The 20,864-nt window shown below is 47.2% G+C and overlaps 1 protein-coding gene across 3 annotated transcripts in view; it reads right to left on the bottom strand.

Moving 5' to 3' along the window:
* Positions 1-1,219: 1,219 nt before the first annotated feature.
* The window catches only part of PHF12 (PHD finger protein 12), a 46,233-nt gene continuing 26,588 nt past the window's right edge, over positions 1,220-20,864 (bottom strand). For all 3 annotated transcript variants that reach the window (XM_003812698.7, XM_008965137.4, XM_055102091.2), the window contains 12 exons: positions 19,836-20,229; positions 17,598-17,718; positions 15,107-15,239; positions 13,249-13,413; positions 9,855-10,013; positions 8,458-9,253; positions 7,083-7,208; positions 6,196-6,339; positions 4,753-4,851; positions 3,560-3,642; positions 2,826-2,964; positions 1,220-2,487 (listed from right to left, as the gene is read on the bottom strand). In XM_003812698.7, the coding sequence (XP_003812746.1) occupies positions 2,153-2,487; positions 2,826-2,964; positions 3,560-3,642; positions 4,753-4,851; positions 6,196-6,339; positions 7,083-7,208; positions 8,458-9,253; positions 9,855-10,013; positions 13,249-13,413; positions 15,107-15,239; positions 17,598-17,718; positions 19,836-20,229 (2,694 nt within the window). In that variant the 3' untranslated portion in view covers positions 1,220-2,152. The remainder of the gene's footprint in view (positions 2,488-2,825; positions 2,965-3,559; positions 3,643-4,752; positions 4,852-6,195; positions 6,340-7,082; positions 7,209-8,457; positions 9,254-9,854; positions 10,014-13,248; positions 13,414-15,106; positions 15,240-17,597; positions 17,719-19,835; positions 20,230-20,864) is intronic.

The following is a 20,864-nucleotide window of genomic DNA, read 5'->3' as shown; positions in this document are numbered from 1 at the left end:
GATTACAGGTGTGAGCCTCTGCACTGGGCCAAATCCTTCGTTTTCTTATCTTCACATCCAGCCCCCAGCTTCTAGGATTCTTCCCTGTTCTCCCCACACAGGCTAGAGAGGACACTGTTAAAGGTGGCACAGGCAGTTAAGGGGTGTCAGAATTCACTCCTTCATTCCCCCTCTGTATCTCCCTACCTCAACCCCACTAGTGCCTTCCATGGCTGAAGGGAAGCAGGAAGAGATAGAGAGTAAAATCTGTTATTGCCTTTCAGGAGGAAATTTGCCTTTGGAATGGTTCTCATAGGTGATAAGAGACAGGCAGAGAAGCTCCATCACTCAATTACAAGTGACCATGGTGGCAGGAAGGGTGGGGCTGGCTAGGAACAAATGGGTAAGAGCATTCCAGGGCAGAAGGCCGTTGCCTGATACATTCAGTACAATTTAGAACCTGGTATTTGGCACTTATGGTGTGCCCAGCAGTGTAGTTAGACTTGGAAATTCCGAGTGGAAGATATACAAGTTTCTGTCCTTAGGGAGTTCAAAAAGCCCATTAGGGCACCGGGAGCAGAGTGATGACGCCTGCATGGGCAGATGAAAGTCAGGGACAGACCTCAGATTCCAGGGCCAGTTTCCTATTTAGCTGCACTGCAGATTCGGGTTTCCATTGTAGATGCTGTGGGATGAGGCTGGGGGTAGAATATTCATTTTCCATCCCTAAGGCAAAATCCTGACACACAAGCAGATGCACCTACACAAACAGTGCTGGAATATACACAGAGGTGCTCTCCATCTGAGGAGGCTGACCTCAGGAAAACTTCCTGGAGAGTTTTTCACTAAGATCTGGGAGGAAAGCATGGAATTTGGTTTAATGAAGGTCCCCGGGACTTGAGAATTAAGGTAATGCAGCAGACTCGTTTTTTGATGAGGAATAGCAGTTGTAGAGAAGTGTGACTGCAGATCACATGACTAGAAGTGACAGGTCAAGACTAGATTCCACTATCAGTCAGGGTTCTCTGGAGAAACAGCTCCCCCCCGGGCCAGCAGACGCACCCATGTCATTCCATTGTCATCCACCCACCCTGGCTCACTTTTCTCCAACACCTCCCCTACCAAACTTCCCTATGGGAATGAGACCTGTTCAAAAGGCCCCCCACCTGCTAGACCCAGATCTAGGGGAGGGTCTCCTCTAAGGGTGATGACAGGTAGGACAGACGGTCAGAAAACATAATTTGAAGTATTTTTGTTTTTTATATACAGAATACAGGAAAGTTTCTGTAAAGTCTAAAACATTACAATTACTATGTACATTGGTACTGGTTGTGGGGGTGGGAGGAGAGGAGGGAACCAGGGGCAGGAGGAAGAGGAGAGAAGTGGCAAGAGAACAAAAAAAGGAGACAAAACAGGTTTACGACAAAAACATTTTTGCTACAATAGACAATTTGAGAAAACGCTCTACTACATGTAGTACTGTACACGGTTTTTAAAAACATTGAAAAAATGTCATCACTAGATGTATTTACACAAAATCCAAATACACTTTTCCTTATTTGAAATAAAATAGATGGACAGCCAGAAAAAGAATTCATTTCTCATTTGTCCATAATACACAGTAGCTACCTGTAGTGCAACCGCTGCAGAAAGGGAAAATAACGTGGAGGGTGGGAACCATGGAAGGAAGGTGGGTAGCGATCTTTATATTAAATAAAACAATGATATTGTATAGATTTTGCTGTATGAAAACTGTATTTTTTCTTTTAATATAAAACTATTGTCACTGCCACAAAATAGAACAAGTTTCTGATTATTTTACAACGGCGGGTGAGGGGGAGGGAGCAGGAGGTGGGTGGGGAAGGGTTTTGTGTTGGAGGAAGTGTCCAGACCCTGGGTCTTTCCCTCCCTGCCCACGCTGTTCCTCAGCTCAGGTCTGCCGCTTTCCCATGAAATGTTGAGTACAAATATATGTGCAAATGCCCCCTAGAACTTGAGAAAAGAAAAAGGATTTTTAAAAAACAGTCAAAAGGTTTTCTTCATTTCATGCAAAGATTGTAGTTGAAGGGTTTCTGGTAGAGTATAGAAAACACCCGGGCTTGGTTTGTGTACATTTTTGCATTGCAGGAGTCTTGGGTGGGTGTACAGGCCAGTGGCGGGGTAGCCGCCAGTCCTAAGGAACGGAGTTGGAGCGCAGCACAGGGCCCTGGTGGGGCTTGAGAGAGAGCTTCTCGGCCAAGACCCCATCCTGCAGCAGGCTGGCATCGCCTTTGGGCTGTTTGGTCGCAAACTCAGTGATGCTGAAGACAAACTGTAGGCAGCCCAGCTTGATGTAGCTGCCATGGTGCAGTAAGGCTGTGCCCTCCCAGCCGGCCCCACTGCCCCCAATCAAGCTCGAGCTGCTGGCTTTGCAATTGCAGGGTCTCCGCTGCGGCCCCTGGGCCTGGGAACTCATCATGGCTGCCTCCTCACTTGGCTCTTCGTCCTGTTTCTGGTGCCGGCGGCGCCCTGGGAAAAAGGGGGATGGTCACAGAAGAGGAACAGTGAGCAGCCAACCCATGTGGGCTGTTTGCCAAGGTTGGGCTCCTGCATCTCCCCATTCCAACTGCTGCATGACTAGGGATGAAGGATGCTCAGAAAGGGTTGGTGGAGTCTGAAGTCCCCACAGGTGTGTACACACATGGGGGTACTCAGCACTTGCTTCTCCGTGGCCTGCCCTGGGCCCACGAGGAAGTAGAGCTTGGCCAATAGGACTGGGAAGGCAAGAGACAGACCATGGGCAGCAAGTCAGAACCACCCTGACTGGGGCCTCAGCTTTGTGGCCACAGATCTCTGCTCCAACTTACTGATGACACTCTGCACTTTGGCAACAATACTGCTTGGGGGGGTTGGCGGGGTCTTCTCCGAGAAGTCACATGAATACAGCACATTGTCCACCGTTGTCCCATGCTCACTGTAGTTTAACAGCTCATAATGTTTGGTATTCTGAGGAGGAGGAGGGGAGATAAGATGTGTGGTCTGCTGTGTGGGGCCTGGGGCTAAGGGGAGAGAGGACATATGGAGAAGGCCGTGCTACTCTACCTAGAGAGTCCTTACTTGCCTCCCCAGTCATGGCCCCTGTCCTTTCAGAAGGGGGCTGGAGACGCCTCCTCAGGGAAGCCTTCCTTCTGGTGTCCCACACTCCCTACTCTCCCACTCCTTCACTCTGCCCTCTCAGCACCGCTCCTCTTGGTATGATACTCACTGGCCCATGATGATAATGAAATTCACAGGGACACACCCACAAGGCTTGGCTTCCTTCTACGCTGGTCCCCTCCCTTGCTTTAGGGTAGGCTCCCTCTGTTGTGCCTGTGACTAACCTCAGGAAAAATGGTAGCCCTGCTCCTGGGAAGCAGGTAGCTTCCCAGGTAGGATGCCGTTTCACATCAAGACTCTCCTCCTCCAGGAATGACTGGGAGGGAAGAAAAGGAGAGGACCCCCAATCCCTCTTCCCTCCCCTCAGGGCACTGAACAAAAACCTACTGCCTGGGAGAGGCCTCAGGTTGGGAAAGCTCCCTCCCACCGCATCTCCGGCCCTCACCTCATCGTAGAATATGCAGGCATGTTTCCCGGACACGTAGTTACAGTGACCATAGTTTGTAAGGCACACATCCATGTCAGCTCCTGCAAGGTGGCAGGAGTAGAGGAAAAGGAAGGCAGAGAACAGATTGTAAGGTGCATGTGTCGGGGAGGTAAGACAGGGAGGGAGTTAGCTTCTGGGTTGGCACTAGCAGAGACTTCAAGGGTGAGTAGCTCAGGGCCCTCCCCTTTTATTTTTGAACAAAAACTGTTGTCTTTTCCAAGCTCCTGATAAAGAACAGCTGTCCCTGCCAGCAGATCTGCTTTAGAACATGTGGCTGCTACCCAGAAGGGAAGAGTGAGCTACTGAAGAGGATGGGATATTTCTATGAAAATACAACATCGGGGTGCAGAGCCTAGAAAATCTTATCACCTTAAAGAAAGGGAAGTTTCTAGGGTAAGGGCTAATCTGTCTGTCCTTCTGTACCAGATATAGAGCTATCGGTCTCTAGGACTTTTAGGGAAAACAAAACAAAACAAAAAACAGATACAGGGCTAACTGAAGATTGAGTATGTGTGAGTCTATCACTCTTTCAAAGACCACCAGGGACAAAGCATCTGCCTTCTCCTTAGGTTCTTCCCTGCAGTGTTTAAAGTGCCTCCCTGGGCAGTAGTCAGAGCTGACTTTCATCTCTGCTGTTGCAACACTGGGCAAAGACAAAGCAAAAGGGCCTGAACAAGGGAAGACAAGGAACTGATTGTCTCTTTTATTTTTGAGACAGAGTCTCACTCTGTTGCCTGGGCTGGAGTGCAGAGGCACGAAAAGGATCACTGCCTGGACCTCCCAGGCTCAGGTGATCTTCCCACCTCAGCCTCCCAAGTAGCTGGGACTATAGGCATGTTAGCCCAGCTAATTTTTTATATTTGTTTTTGGTAGAGATAGGGTTTCACCATGTTGCCCAGGCTGGTCTCGAAGTCCTGGGCTCAAGTGTTCCTCCTGCCTTGTCCTCCCAAAGTGTTGGGATTATAGGCGTGAGCCACCGTGACTGGCTGATTGTCTCTATTCTTAGTTTCTCTTGTCTAGCTATCCACTGATTTAAAGCAGTCAACTCTGGAAAGGGCTTCCCTCACCCCTTTTTAACTTCTGTGGGTAAGAGTGTCAGTCTTTAGGGCTGAACAGATTCAGTGTCTCTCCCAGCTTCCTGGCTGGCTCACCTGTCCCGATGTAGAGGGTTCGATAGCACATGTTCACAGCTCCTCCCAACCCTAAGAGGGGGTAGAACACAGCTCGGGCCTGTACCTCCTTTCTTTGCACTATAAGACAAACATAGGAATAGGATCATTCAGAAACTCAGATCCTGTGATCCAAACATAAACCAACAAAATCTGGACCTTTGGCTCATGGCCTGGAGAAAATCCCATTGGATGACTCATCTTTCCAAACTCACATCCAACACTGAGCTGCGGCAGGGTAAGGCTTTCTCTCCCCACCCACAGCATTTCCAACACAGGGTACAGAGGACCATCTTTGAAGATGGTCAGAGAAGTCAGAGATGACAGTACTGTGTAAGTTCCTGGGCTCCTGGCTGGCTAATCCGGGATATTCCAGCTGGTACTATAGGGAGAATATGGAAAAACAGACGGCATGGACCAGTGTTTCTCAAACTTTAATGTGCATAAGAATCGCCTACAGATCTTGTTGAAATGCAGATTCTGATTCAATAGGTCTGAGGAGGGGCCTTAGCTCTGCATTTCTTTTGCTGTTTTCTTTAAAAATAGGCAAAAAACCAATGCATTGAGCTCTGCATTTCTAACAAGCTCTCAGGGGCTGCTGATGCTGCTGGTCTGGGAACCACACTTTGAAGCAGCAAGGCACTTAATGGCCAATGCTCAGACATATCTGAAACAGAGTTAACCACTTGGGGAAAATTTCCAGAAGGTTGGCCTAGTGTTATTCTATTTCTCAACTTGAACTTGAAAAGTTCCCTCTTGGGAAGCCATTCTTTTTAAAATTTTATTTATTTATTTACTTATTTATTTGGAGACAGGGTCTCACTCTGTCACCCAGGCTGGAGTGCAGTGGCACAATCATAGCTCACTGCAGCCTTGACCTCCCAGACTCAAGCGATCCTCCCATCTTAGCCTTCCAAGCAGCTGGGATTACAGCTGTATGCCACCATGCCTGGGTAAGTTTAAAATTATTTGTAGAGATAGGGTCTCACTGTGTTGCCCAGGCTGGTCTCCAACTCCTGGGCTCAAGTGATCCTCCCGCCTCAGCCTCCCAAAGTGCTGGGATTACAGGTGTGAGCCACTGCACTCAGTCGGGAAGCCCTTCTAATTCAAATATTTGAAAGCAAGTAAGCAGAAAGTACACTACATATACCCAAAGGTACTGGTAGCTGCTTTGCTGTGTCTCGAAGTGGACTTATATATGAAAGAAAGTTACAGCAGACTTCCCCAAGTCTGATCAGAAAGCTGTGGTTGCCATCTTGTTCCTGCTCTCTTCAGAAAAAAACCATGGTGCTTTATTAAGCCCATGAAAAGCACACAAGGAGGTTTGAGATACTGGAAGCTCAGATTCTCCATGGAGGCAAGGTGACCATTCGCACACGTAGAGGGGAGATCTGATGATTTGGTGACAGGTGTGTACATGCGCACCTTCTATGTGGTGCCCTCCAGAAGCCAGCTGATGTGTCCCGACACTGCCCGGTGAAGGTTGGACCCGGGAGGGGAAAAGCTGATGTATTCTCTGCAAGGCCAGAAACTTGATCAGCTTCTCGTCCAGCATATTTATCTCGATTTCTATTAGCCAAAGAGAAAGATTAAAAAGCAGCTGAGATGGGAAGTGGAATGTGGAAGCAAATCAGGGTCACAGAGCAAATAGTTTGGCATTTCTAAAATCCAGGCAAGTGATTTTTACTCAAACAGCATTGAGTGCAGAGCGTACAAGGATCTGCAGCTGGGCATCTCACTTGCCATTTGCAGTGAGATGGGCCCCAATGCAGCCTGTGCAGCTGCCTCCTGTAGTTGGGTGGACTGATTTTAATTAAAGTGCCCCCAGAAAGGCAGAGTGGAATAAACCACTTGCCTGTCTGTGGGGGAGGGCCTGGATGTCTGATATTGAGACTTGAACTTTCTACCCACCTTGTGTTCACAGAGATCAAGATCTGTCCCTGTTCTCCTGGACTTTGGGGGTTTCCCACAGATGAGGTCCCTCCTTTGGGAGTGAGGATCTTAGTTTTATTCTGCAAATCCAGGTGATCTGCCTAAAGTGATTTTGTTCTCGTCTCACTGGTTCAGCTTGGCTCTGTCCTCCCTTCATCTTTGATTATGTGTATATGCACATGTAGAAGGCAGAGCTACAGAAGGAGCTTTCTTTTTCACCCCGCCCCCCCTATCCAAAAGGATACTCCTCATTCCCATCTCCCCCTAGGCCTCTGGGATCAGGTGTCCCTTCCCTCCCTTTCTGAAATGAGCTGAATGCTGTATAGGAATAGCACCTTCAACATAGCAAACGGTGGAACAGCAGCAGCTCATTCACTCACCTCCATTGACATCCATAAATGCTCGAAGTGAGTTGGTGAGGTCCACCATGGCAGTAGAGTTGGCTGGGAAAGAGGGTACGGTTAAAGCGCTTCCTATGGATAACGTGCCGGGGCTGACCTTGCCATCTGGGGACGGAGCAGGAAGACTGTTACTTACGTCGCCTGAGGGAAACCCACCGTCCAATCCCCCACTGCTGAGACAGGTCTGGATTTCGGACCCAAGGTGATGTTCCCTTCTTGATTCTCAACCCATAGGCTCTGGAACTCCTAGAGCTAAAAACGTGTGGTGAGGAAGGGCAGATGGAACGACAAAGCACCCAGGCACGCAGGAGTCTCCAGAGCACTGAGAACCATTGAAATCCACTGCTCTGGGGAAAGTGGTGGGGCAGCTTCATTCTTTGGGCCATGACCACCTCCCTGCTGCCTCTACTTTAAAATAAGTAGTGCCTGCCCTTATAATTCTTGCCTACTGAAATATGACTCACGGCATGGAGAATCTACCCACGCTGGTTTTAAGCGATAAACAGAGATAGCAAAACAGCCTGGGAGCAGGGCCATCCTGGGACCAGGGGCTCCCATGCAGAGAAATCACAATCATCTGGTTACCGAGACTCCCAGCTGACTAGGAGGCCGGCTTCAGTTCAGACGGGAGAGACCACAGGGGGTTCCGGCAGCATCTGAAACCTGGTTCAGATGCTGGGGTCAGCAACCTCAAGGTCCTGAGTGCTGTCTGGGGACAGCTGAGAGAGCAGGTCCACAGTAGGCCAAGTACAGACCTAAAGGACCGCCCTTTGGCATGTGGCCTGAGGGCACGCTTCTGGGCTAGAACAATCCCTGTGGGCATCCCATTCTATAGCTCCTCTGAAAGACAGTGCTGCTGTCTAGCCCTGCTTCCTGACATGGAAGTTCATCAGATTAACTCTTTCTGAGAATATGCATCAGGCATGAATCCATTCTTTTGTGTGGATCTGACAATACTGAGGCCATCACGCAGAACCTCAGGCTGATCATAGTAATTCCAGAGAGCACCCTGCCTTCTTTTAAGGTGACAGAACAAAACAGGCAGAGGCCTGGGCCTGGAAGGTATGGGATGAAGTCAGGAGACTTGGGCTGTGGTTCCAATCCTGCCACTGACTCAGTAGGTCATTTTAAGGAAATCACTGAAGCTTTCAGAGCCTAAACAGTCCCATTTATAAACGGGACAAGTTAACATGTGCTTCCTCTTCTATTACGGAAATGAGAGTAAGACAAACAATACAAAGGCCAAAGTCCTCTGAAGTATTCACAGGGATATAAGTGCTTTTAGAATCTTGTCTTATTTGCCAGAAAGAGCATAAAATTATTCCAAATCAACCCAAGGCTGAGCAGCACTCACCTGACGATGGCGCTGGTGAGCTGAATCGTTGGTTGGCTGCTGTGGCCAAGATACCATCTCCTGCTGCTTGCGGGGGAGTGAGCACCCGGGTGGCGTTTGGGGGTGAGCCCAGTGGCCTTGAATCTGTCAACGGAGGTCCTATCTGTGATTGGACAGTCTTTCTTTGCAAAGTGCTGGTGTTCTCGATGCTGGCACAAGAGCTGGGAATGGAAGGGGGCAGGCTTGGGACAGGAACCAAACTCCTCTGGGGGCAAGAGCTGGGGCCAGTGGCATTCTCTGTCTTCACAATGATGCCGACGGTGTGGTTCTGAAGGCCCCCAGCCGCTGGTGGCGTGAGGGGCCGGGGCCAGCCTTGCCGGTGTGAGAGGCCTGGTAGTGGGGTGTTAGCGCCTGGAAGTCGCCGGGGGTCCGTGGAATCAGTAGGGCTGCTGTAGAGGTGTGGGCCATTAGCTTTCACCTCTGTGTTCACTGGCCCATTGGCAGTCCCACAAGGGGTTTTCTTGGATTTTTCCGCACAAGAACTGCAGCCGATGTCCTCTAGGGCTGGGGACTGGTGGGGTGGAGAGCAGCTCAGGGAATTCTGGGTGCTAATCCCTGAGGGGCAGGACAAGGGGTAGTGGGAAGGTGTAGGTGTCTTGTCAGCTGTTTGCAGGGAGGTGGTGACTGAGCTGTCAGTCACAATAACAGGCTTAATATCAGCCTTCTCTGTCTGTTCAGAGTCCCAATGCGAAGGCATCTGCTTAGCAGATAAATGTTTCAATATGCTGCACTGGAGCGCAACAACACTACAGAGCCACTGCAATGGAAGGAGAGGAGAGGGGGGTGAGAAGCCTGAGAGGCGCTGGTCCTTCCTGCCACAGTGGCCAGGGCTGCAGCAGAGCTGACAAGCAGTTTCCGAGGTCCCATCATGAATGCTCACAAAGGGTGTGCTTGACTCCTGATAGAATTCCATTTCCATTCCCAAGCAAGACTTATAGGTACCCTCAGCAGGCCAACACTCCCTCTGGCCAACAGAGCTTGGGATCTGCATTTTGACTCTGCCTTTAAGGCTTACTTGTGACCAATATTCAGCAATTACCCCGAGCACCTGTGGTATGTCCAGCACTATCACCTAACCTCTCTATGGGTCTACTCATCTCTTTCTACAGTATAGATTTGCCCATCTCACAGTGCACTGGGGTAACGATGGAGAGAAGCAGACCAGTTGCCTTTGTAGATCTCTTACTTGCCTTTGGGATTTGAGCCAGAAGTTCCCCCTGGAATACTCAACTCTTGAGGGGTTAGGATGAGGGTGGGTGGGGACTGGAATGAGAATGACACTGAGGCTACTTCTGATAACAGCTGTGGTGACACAGAAGGAAGGTTGGATTTGGAATCCCCGCCCCGCCTTCACTCACCTCTTGCTGCTCTGCTTGGGTGGCTAAGTGCTCAGAGTTCAAAAGGTGCATCTGTGATTCCTCAGGGATCCCATTGCAGATCAGCTCCCCGTCCCGAATGGCCGCGGGTGCAATGAGAGGGGGTGGAAACTGGTACTGAGATTTTATAGCATCAGGAACCTGTTCAGGATAGATAGAAGGAGGAAGGAGAGGGAGATAGTTCCAACATGTCTAGTTGATTCTGCCCTGGTATGCTGTTCTGTCTGTGGTGCTGGTGCTCAAGGGACCATCCACTCTGGGGTCCGCTGAGGAAAAGGAGGCTCAGAAATGGCAATAGCAGGTGGGGCCTCCACTTTCCTTCATCAAGGTCTAAGGCCTGCAGAACACAGAAACCACTGAGTTCTGTCTTCTGCTTTAGCTGAAAGGTGTAAGACTGGCACTGGACAGGGCTTCAGAGTGGTACTCTGGGTTCTTATTGCTCAGTGTCAAGTTTGGGAGTTGGTGAGCAGTCACTGAGAGATAAAAATGCTTAGGCCAGGCGCGGTGGCTCACGCCTGTAATCCCAGCACTTTGGGAGGCCGAGGCGGGAGGATCATGAGGTCAGGAGATCGAGACCATCCTGGCTAACATGGTGAAACCCCATCTCTACTACAAATATGAAAAATTAGCCGGGCGTGGTGGTGGGCGCCGGTAGTCCCAGCTACTCGGGAGGCTGAGGCAGGAGAATGGCGTGAACCCGGGAGGCGGAGCTTGCAGTGAACCAAGATAGGGCCACTGCAGTCCGGCCTGGGTGAAAGAGCGAGACTCCGTCTCAAAAAAAAAAAAAAAAAAAAAAAAAAAAAAAAAATGCTTGACATGAGGCCTGGCTCATGATAAGCACTCCATCAATGTCAGTTTCCTTCATCCATTCATTCATGACTCATGAAACAACTAAAGACATCTTTGTGCAACAAAAACAGAAGACACACTCTGAATCACACCATGTAAGAATGAAAGAGCCACACAAGCAAAGAGTCATTCATACATTCAACCAACATTTATTGAGCACCTCCTGTGTCTGGGCACTGTTCCAAGTTCTAGAGATCCAGAGATGAATAAAAGTTAAGACTTGCCCTCAAGGAGCTCACAGTCTAGTGGGGAGATAAACACAGAAATATTACAACACAAGGTAATGGGTTCTAGAAGAGAAGCATGTCTAAGGTGCTATTAAAAACATAAAGAGTGCTTATTTTAGTTTGGGGGACAGGAATTTGGGATTAGGGATGATTTTATAGGAAGTCAGTATTTGGGTTGACACTTGGAAGTTGAGAAGGATCTTCCAGGCAGATAAAGGAAAAATAAGGGAGGGGGAGAAGCATGTAAGGCATAGAGATGTGATAGCACTTTGTGGATTTGGAAAACATCCAGAGAACCAACAGATTTGGTGACAAAATCCTTATGGTAGACAAGGGAAGAACTGAAAATGGTTCCCAGAATTTTAGTTTGAGGGACTGAGTAGTGATCATTGTTATTTACTGCAATAGGAGATACAGGAGGAAGAGCAGATGTGGAGAGGCAGAAGACTTCTGGTCTTAGGGAGGTTCATCCTGAGATATCTGTGGGATGGGCAGGCAGATATGAGTCTGGATATAAGGAGAAAGGCATGGAATATGGAGTTGAGAGTCATCACCATGGGCTGGTGATGGCCTTAGCTGGTGCCATGGGCTTTCTGAGATCACCCAGGAATGAGAGGAGGAGGAATAAACAGTGGACTAGTCTAAGGCTACCCCTGGGGAAGAGTGAAGGGCTAAGTGGAAGAGAAATTTGCAACGAAGATACAAAGTTCTCAGCAGATTTTTCCTGAATTGCTAGAATCAAGTGTAAAGGCTAATGTTCCAGGAGAGAGCTGGGGTTCTTCACCAATGTTCTATGGTGCTATGGTCCTCATTTCACTCTCAAACTGTCCAAGTACAAAATGCTTTGCAGGTAACTCATGCCCTTTGAGTTTCCTCACTAGAGAAACACTTAAAAGGTGGGAGGGGCACCATACAACAACGGGATTTTTATCAAGGTCTCCTGGCCCGTTCACTTCAGCAGCCATGCTCTCTGACAAATCTACACAGTGAATTACACAGTCTGGATTACTTTTAGATCTGTTTCACTGAGATGAGGCATACTACCTTTAATATCATCCATCCCCAAAATATTTGAATCTAGTTTTGGAAAACCTGTGTCTCCACTGATGTATAAATATTTTCCCAGTTAAGTTTGTTATACAATTTTCAACAGTTAGCATCTTGCTAGTGCTGATACCCACTGAAGGTGATGGCAGTGGTGTGACTGACCTTTTTTTTTTTTTTTTTGAGACAGAGTTTCACTCTTGTTGTCCAGGCTGGAGTGCAATGGCGCGATCTCGGCTCACTGCAACCTCCACCTCCCAGGTTCTAATGATTCTCCTGCCTCAGCCTCCCGAGTAGCTGGTATTACAGGTGCCTGCCACAATGCCAGGCTAATGTTTTATATTTTTAGCAGAGATGGGGTTTCACCACATTGGTCAGGCTGGTCTCAAACTCCTGACCTCAGGTAATCCACCTGCCTTGGTCTCCCAAAGTGCTAGGATTACAGGCGTGAGCCACCGCACCTGGCCAGTGTGATTGATTTTAAAATGTGGCTGCCACCAAGTGGCCATACTTGAGAAGTGCTGGTTTCTGTTAGCACATGAGACTGTGGGATCATTTCAAAAGAGAAAAACAAGTTTATATATGGGTATATAGTGTTGGACCCTCTAGGTTAACTGAATGAGGGGATTGAATGGTTTAAAAACATCCTCACTACCACCAAATGCTTTTCAAGGAGGGAAATTTTTCTGTCAATCTCTGTAAACACACTTTGGCCAATGTCAAGAGCATATAAATATTAGGCATTATTACAGCTATGCCACAATTTGGAGCATTGGTGATATATTAACAGCAGCCTGGAAAAATAGATTCAAGTTTCCTTTAGATATTTTCCACTTAAGTTCCTGAGCTGGGATTAGCTCTTCACCTTCCACATGGCTCTTTCTGCTTAATCACCCCCACCTTTACTTTGCCTCTTGGACAGAGGCCATCTAACAGGAACAGATAGAATGAGCGTTAGGTGAGGGTGGCAGTAACAACAGAGCACATTTGGGTTTGGTGGGATGGGCTGAAGAGTGCTTATCCTTTGGAAAACTAGAGACTGGTAGACTTCGAAGGCTAACTTGAGGTTCGGCCCTCATAATCCTGACCATCATCCCCAAGTATTAAAATGAAGGTCACACTCATTACTCACGAGACACCACAAACCTATTTCTGGGGCTTCAGTTTCCCTGCCTGTAAAATTGGGACAGTGATCCTCTGTCTAACCCATGATGGCAGGCAGACTACCATCTTGCCTGCACCTGATTGTGACTCACCTTCAAGCTTCTTCTTTTGACCGACTGGAGCACACGCCGGTTAGGGGGGTGCTTCTTGTGGATTCGGTTCAGGAAGTCCACTTTGACGACATGCTGCGAAACGGTGTCCTGGAAACGATCAAACACCTGGCACCGATTGCTCAGTGTCATATTCTTCTGGTTCAGCTAGGGACAAAGCAGACACAACCTTGTGGTGAGCCTCAAAAGGCACCTCCTGTCCCAGTTAACCCCATTCCCTGTGTTTAAAAACTAGAAGCCCTCAGCCACATAGGTTCCCTCAATTAGGGACCAGGATGTCGGCACTCTTTGTCAGAGAGCAAGGGAACATGGATGAGACTTCCTACTCAGCCCTGCCCAGTCCAGTGGAAGAGAGTCAATATGTTCCTGTTCCCTAGAGAGCCTTAAGGAAGGCAGGAGAAATTAGCCAAGACGTGCCCTTCCAAATTCAGCCTCTGACAGTCTTCTGTTCCAACTCAGAGAAGCCTCTGTCAGGGCCCTCTAATAGCAGCACAGGTTTCAGAGAAGACGTATGCTTTGACCCTTAAGAGACCCACACTCCCTTCCCAGGAAGGGCCTCTCTCTAATAGGAAAAGCAGGACTGTGTCCTACATAGGAGCTTGGCTGACAACTGGGTCAGAACCAGAAATCCGTGTGCTCTGCTCTATTCCTACTCCGTGGTACCAAGGAGCATAAGTTAACCCATCTTGATATCAGTCTTCCTCTACTGGAAGGGAAAACCTTGGATTGCTCTTAGAGGCCAAAAGGAGAAAAGAAAGAAGAGTTTCTGCAATAATATATGAAGGCATACAGAAATTATGCCACTTTTCCTATTCTACATCTGGGCTCCTACATTTTAATTCAAAAGAAAGGACCTGCTGTGGCAGCTGCCTAATTCATAAATCAGGAAAAACCTTTAAGTGGCTAACAAAAATTTAACCCACTAAGAATTTCTCAACTGCTAGAAAGCTGCTCTTTAAGTTTCACATTTGGGTAAACTGCTTATGGTCATTTTTTTTCTGGTTCATCAGGAAGCAAAACAAGACTAGGAGAGAAACAAGGAAGCAAAACAAGACTAGATTTTCCTCCTAGAAAAATCTTTGACTGGCATGAGTCAAAAGAACACAAAGTAACTCTTCTCTTCCATGTGTGCAAGTCTTTAACCGAGGTTCCTCTCAGTGCAAGGTCAGCAGCACACTGCCATGAAGGCCAACGGTCATTCCATGTTTATCATCATTTGACAGACAATGTCTTAAGCAGTAGCCTTTTTAATTTGGAAGGCTGCTCTTATGAGGGAGCTCCTCCTCCTCAAATCCTCTCCCATTCAATCTTGTGAGTGACTGTTCTAACTGCCTATAAAGAGATGTCCTAAACTTCTTTTGGAGATAGCAAGTGACAGCTCTTTTCTAGCCTCAGTCTGGAAAATAAACCCAAGACTCTTGGAAGAGAAAGCAATAGGACCTTCACACTATTATTCATTCAACAGCTTATTTACTAAACTTCATTTGGTGCCTGGGACACATGTACCCCAGACAGCCAACGATTTATTTCCTTAAGGTTGGATCTAATATACTCCCCTTTTAGGGCTGTAACATCAACTGCTTAATTCCCTATAAGTCACTTACAAACAACCAAGCACTAGTGAGTTAAGTCTGTATGGGCAGCTGAAACAAAACATTGTGAGAAAAAGCATAGCTGAAATATGTCAAAATGATCAGAATTGAGTAGGGTGACCTGCAGAAACCAGTACCTATGACAATGTGGTGAACTTGGCACCAAGCTGACCTTAATATGCTTTCTGCTAATCAGTCCACGCTCCAGCTATGCCCATTGAGGACTGAATGGACACTGCTGTGCTTACCACCACATGTTCGATGTGATTCGGACACATCCATCTGCCCAGGGGCATGGCAGTGAGCGGCGGCTCGAGGCAATCCATGTGAAACAGGAGAGGGCAATAGTCACACTGGATGAGAGGAGCCACACGGCAACTCCTGCAAAAAAGAGATGTTGGCCATTTCTGTGGCAAGAAAAGGAAAATTCAAACTAACTTTGACCTGTGGAACAGCCTCCCCTCCTTGATCCTAACATTCTCCCCTATCTTCCTCCAGTGATTCAGTTACATTTATGATTAGAAAGATGGATGGGGCTGGTGCGATGGCTCACGCCTGTAATCCCTGCACTTTGGGAGGCCGAGGTGGGCGGATTACCTGAGGTCAGGAGACTGAGACTAGCCTGACCAACATGGTGAAACCCTGTCTCTACTAAAAATACAAAAAATTAGCTGGGCGTGGTGGTGGGCACCTGTAATCCCAGCTACTCGGGAGGCTGAGGCAGAAGAATCGCTTGAACCCAGGAGGCTGGAGGTTGCAGTGAGCCAAGATGGCGCCACTGCACTCCAGCCTGGGTGACAGAGAGAGACTCTATCTCAAAAAAAAAAAAAAAAAGATGGATGGATTTGGGGGCTCCCATTAGGTTCTCCATTATTCTCTCTTCTAAGAAGAACATGTCTTGTGGGAAAGTGAATGTTTATTTGGAGTACAGCTAAAGTGGCAGAGCAGGGATGATCAATGCTCAGTACTCACTAGGGGAAAACAGTGAACTCTGCTCTGATCTTCCTACTTCTTAAAAGAGAGAGCCTACTTCATTAAAAAAATCACTAGCAACCTTTCTGGAGTCTTAACTATAGCAAGAAAATATTTCTCTTCTGCATGAAGCACTCAGCAGAACTGACAATTAGAGGTGTGCTGGAAAGATGATTTTGTAATGTATTCATGTAAGCAGGGTTCAAAAGAGGACTAAGCAAATGACAACTACGATTTGTAACTACAATACTCCTGGGGTCCCCAAGATGCACTGGAGCCACAGTTTGTCCTGGCTCAGAGTTCTGCCACTCTACTATCTAGTTCCCTTTCCCTATACCTTTTGCTGTGAAACATTTCTTTTTGATAGTTACTTTCTCTTGCTACCCTGCTCTGACCATAATACAGTCCTTCTAACACACCCAAGCCAACAAGTCCAGCTTCAGTAACTGAAGCAGCTGGTTTCTGTCAAAGAGATCCTATTTGAAGGAAACCAGTGTCCCAGAGACTATAACTGGGGCAGCCCTAGGGGCTTTTGGAAGTCATCCAGTCCAATACACACTATCATAGATTCTTATATTACTTTTAAACTTATCTTTAGTGATTCGAGTTAATGTTTAAGTCCAACTCCTCTTGTTCTAGTGTGTAAACACAGTTTTTTTGAGATGGAGTCTTGGTCCGTCACCAGGCTAGAGTGCAGTGGCGTGACCTCAGCTCACTGCAACCTCCGCCTCCTGGGTTCAAGTGATTCTCCTGCCTCAGCCTCCTGAGTAGCTGGGACTACAGGTGCGTGCCACCACACCCAGCTAATTTTTGTATTTTTAGTAGAGATGGAGTTTCACCATGTTGACCAGGATGGTCTTGATCTCCTGACCTCATGATCTGCCCGCCTCGGCCTCCCAAAGTGTTGGGATTACAGGCGTGAGCCACCACACCGGGCCATTGTTTTTATTTATTTTTATTTATTTTTTTGAGACGGAGTCTTGCTCTGTCGCCCAGGCTGGAGTGCAGTGGCGCGATCTTGACTCACTACAAGCTCCGCCTCCCAGGTTCATGCCATTCTCCTGCCTCAGCCTTCAGAGTAGCTGGGATTACAGATGCCTGCCACCACGCCCGGCTAATTTTTTTGTTTGTTTGTTTGAATTTTTAGTTGAGACGGGGTTTCACCATGTTAGCCAGGATGGTCTCGATATCCTGACCTTGTGATCAGCCTGCCTCGGCCTCCCAAAGTGTTGGGATTACAGGCATGTGCCACAGCGCCCGGCCCCTTGTTTTTGTTTTAAAATACAGGGTCTTGCTCTGTTGACCAGGCTGGAGTGCAGTGGCGTGATCACAGTTTAGCCTCCAGGGCTAATCTGCTTAAGCCTCTGGAGTAGCTGGGACTACAGGTGCGTATCACCATACCTGGTTCATTAAAAAATTTTTTTTTTGTAGAGACAAGGTTTCACTGTGTTGCCCAGGTTGGTCTCAAGCTCCCAGGTTCAAACAATCTGACCGCCTAGGCCTCCCAGATTGCTGCGATTACAGGCATAAGCCACCGTGCTCGGCCTCAACACAGTTCACAGTACTCCTGTACTGTGATTCTTCAGAAAATTTGTTAACACATACACATTCAAGGCTCTCGTCAGTCCATTAGTTAGTCTCCATGTACTCATACTATCAGAATATGGGCTGTTCACATTTAACATACATGGTCTGGAAGAGGTGATGAGAGAAAAAGTATCATCTGCTAAATAATGAGAAAGAGCCCCTTAGTATGAAAGAAAATACCTGTTACACGTGAAGCAGACTTTGACGGGTAAGGGAACGAGACCATTGTGATCTAATTCATGCTGTGTCTTCTTAACATTTTTCCCTGTGGTTTCCTCCTTTCTTCTCCTCTTGCTAGAACCTAGAAAAGAAAATGATGGTGCTGAGCTATCCCTGGCTTCAGAGTTCCTAGCCTGCAATATGGAAACAACATTAAGTGACAAAAACAGATCTTAAGCATGTGTCATGGCCTAAGCATGAATTGCTCTCTGAGGCCCCTGGGGTTGATTTTAAGTTAGAAAAAAGAATGAGAAGGGAGGAAAAAGAAAAGAGACTAATACGTAAGTCAGAACCAGAAGTCACCTGTTCTATGGCAGAAACACATCTAACTGTTTTGCAAACATAAAATGGTCAGAAATGCTAGGTTAGATACAGGCAACCTAAGAAATGTAAATGTCCAAGCCACATAGTCAACAAGGACTATTCTGTGGAGTTGGCCTGCAGCCTTGAACTACTGGGCTCAAGCAACTTTCCTGCCTCAGCCTCCATATGAGCCAGGACTACAGGTGTGGGCCATCAAACTCAGCTAACTTTTTTATTTTTATTTTTTGAGAGATGGGGTCTCATTATGTTGCCAAGACTGGTCTCCAATTCCTGGCCTTAAGCAATCCTCCTGCCTTGATCTCTCAAAGTACTAGGATTATAGGTGTGAGCCACCACACCTGGCCCACATTTTCATAAAAATCAGAGAAGCTTTGATTCTATATGCATCCTTCTTACGCCTACCAATTTCACTTTCTTTGGGAATAAAAACTAAGACGTAGAAGCTTTACGGTATCAAGAAGCCAGGACTTAAAAAAAAAAGAATGGAGGACAATTTGGCAATATCTATCAAAACTATAAATGTATAGTTTTGACCCAGCAATTTTATTGTCCTATAGACATAGTCACACATCTATACATGTATATAATGATGTATTTACAAAGTTATTCTCTGAAGCACTACCAGTAGTAATGAAAGATTTGGAACCTAAGTGTCCATTAATAGAAAATGTCCATTAATAGAAAATGGCACTGGTTAAATAAATTATGACGTATCTGTACAAAGAACTACTATGCAACCATTAAGAAAAGCAAGAAGGCCAGGCGCAGTGGCTCATGCCTATAATCCCAGCACTTTGGGATCCTCTGAGGCGGGAGGATCGTGTGAGCACAGTTTGAGACCAGCCCCGGCAACATAGTGAGACCCTGTCTTTATAAAAAATATAAAAATTAGCTGAGTGTGGTGGTGTACACCTGTGGTCCCAGCTACTTGGGAGGCTGAGGTGAGAGGATTGCTTGAGCTGTGGTCACACCACTGCATCACAGTGCAGTGCAGCCTCTGTCTCAAAAAAAAAAAAAAAAAAATCTATATTAATATGAAAAGACTTCTAGAACATATTTTAAAGTGAGAAAAAAAAGCAACGTGTAGAATGGTTTAGCATGTTACTTAAGGGAAAATTAATCAGCATATATCTGTATTTGCTTTTACATGCACAAAGAAATTTGAGAAGAATAAACAAGAATCAACCAGTGGTTACCTGTGAAGAGCAGGAAGGTGGAAAGTAGGCAAATGGCAGACGGGTGGGAGGGAAATTTTCATTGTAGCCCTTAATATTTTTTGATTTTTGAACCATGTGAATGTATAATACTTTTTTTTTTTTTTAAAAAAAGATAATTCTGGGGCCGGGCGTGGTGACTCACACCTGTAATCCCAGTACTTCGGGAGGCCGAGGTGGGCAGATCACCTGAGGTCAGGAGTTCAAGACCAGCCTGAACAACATGGTGAAATCCTGTCTCTACTGAAAATACAAAAATTAGCCAGGCATGGTAGCATGCGCCTGTAGTCCCAGCTACTTGGAAGGCTGAAGCACGAGAATCGCTTGAACCTGGGAGGCGGAGGTTGCAGTGAGCCGAGATCGTGCCACTGCACTCTAGCCTGAGTGACAAAGTGAGACTCACAAAAAAAAAAAAAAAAAAAAAAAAAGGAAAAAGATAATTCTGGGGGAGGGGTAGGAAAGAAGTTCAGAAATGGAGAAAATGGAAAACTGAGTAAGCTCTGTAATGGCTGAGACCTTCAAAGATCTCTCCAAGCAGAACCAGGAACAGGAACCCAAGACAGTAGCTACATGAACAGTGACTCCACAGGCAGCACTGCTCTTGTGCTGGTCCTTTGGGGAAACTGGGGTTGGGAAGGGATATGATGATGGTTTGGCTGACCTGGTAGTGCAGTGGTACAAGTCAGTTCATTGGGCAACTGAAATTGGGTGGGGTTCCGCTCCATGGCGGCAGCAATCAGCAGCTCAAAGGGCCGCCTCAGCTGGGGCTGCACATAGTCTGGCTCCGCTGCTACTGGTTCCTCATCCACGTCAATGATGTCTTCGTCGACATCATTCTGCTCAGAGGTGGGGGTCTCTGTGCTGGCGCTGGATGTGGGTGTGCCAGGCCTGCTGGCTCTCCTTTCCAGGATCCGGGCATGGGCAATGGCCTTTAGTTCAGTTTTGCTGGCCGATCTGTCCAACAAGTCAGTGTCACTGCTGGGGGATGTAGTCCGTTTGCCAGATTTGTCCACCAGTCCATTGACATGACCCAGCTCCTTTTTCTGCTCTCGTTTCTGTGCAAATGAACAGGTGGGCCCATCATGAAAAGTACCATGAAACAAAGAGATGGGTGCTACAAAGTCCTGGTAGACCACTAACCAAAACTGTAAAAGGCCTTCACATATCACAGACTCATCTACCTGGTCACTTGAAACACTGGTCTGTTAAAGTTGACACAACTATAACTGAACTAAAGCTGACAAAACTGTTGCATCAGAGAATCACCAAAAAGCGTGGTAAGTTAGGAATAACTATACAAAATATATATCATTAACATTAACTCATCGTATGACATACAACATCTATAAAGTATAGGGTAAAGGGCTAAAAAGGTAACACAGTGAGAATAAATTTAGTGAGACCAATAGTAAAAATCAATGGGGCAGGCACGGTGGCTCACGTCTGTAATCCCAGCACTCTGGGAGGCCGAGGCAGGCAGATCACCTGAGGTCAGGAGTTCAAGACCAGCCTGGCCAACATGGTGAAACCCCATCTCTACTAAAAACACAAAAATTAGCTGGGTGTGGTGGCACGTGCCTGTAATCCCAGCTACTCAGGAGGCTGAGGCAGGAGAACCGCTTGAACCTGGGAGGCAGAGATTGCAGTGAACTGAGATTGCACCATTGCACTCCAGCTTGGGTGACAGAGC

Source organism: Pan paniscus, chromosome 19, assembly GCF_029289425.2.
Source record: "Pan paniscus chromosome 19, NHGRI_mPanPan1-v2.0_pri, whole genome shotgun sequence".
NCBI classification, from domain to species: Eukaryota; Metazoa; Chordata; class Mammalia; order Primates; family Hominidae; genus Pan; species Pan paniscus.
The sequence above is the reverse complement of the archived record's forward strand: the minus strand, read 5'-3'. Positions and strand labels throughout refer to the sequence as shown.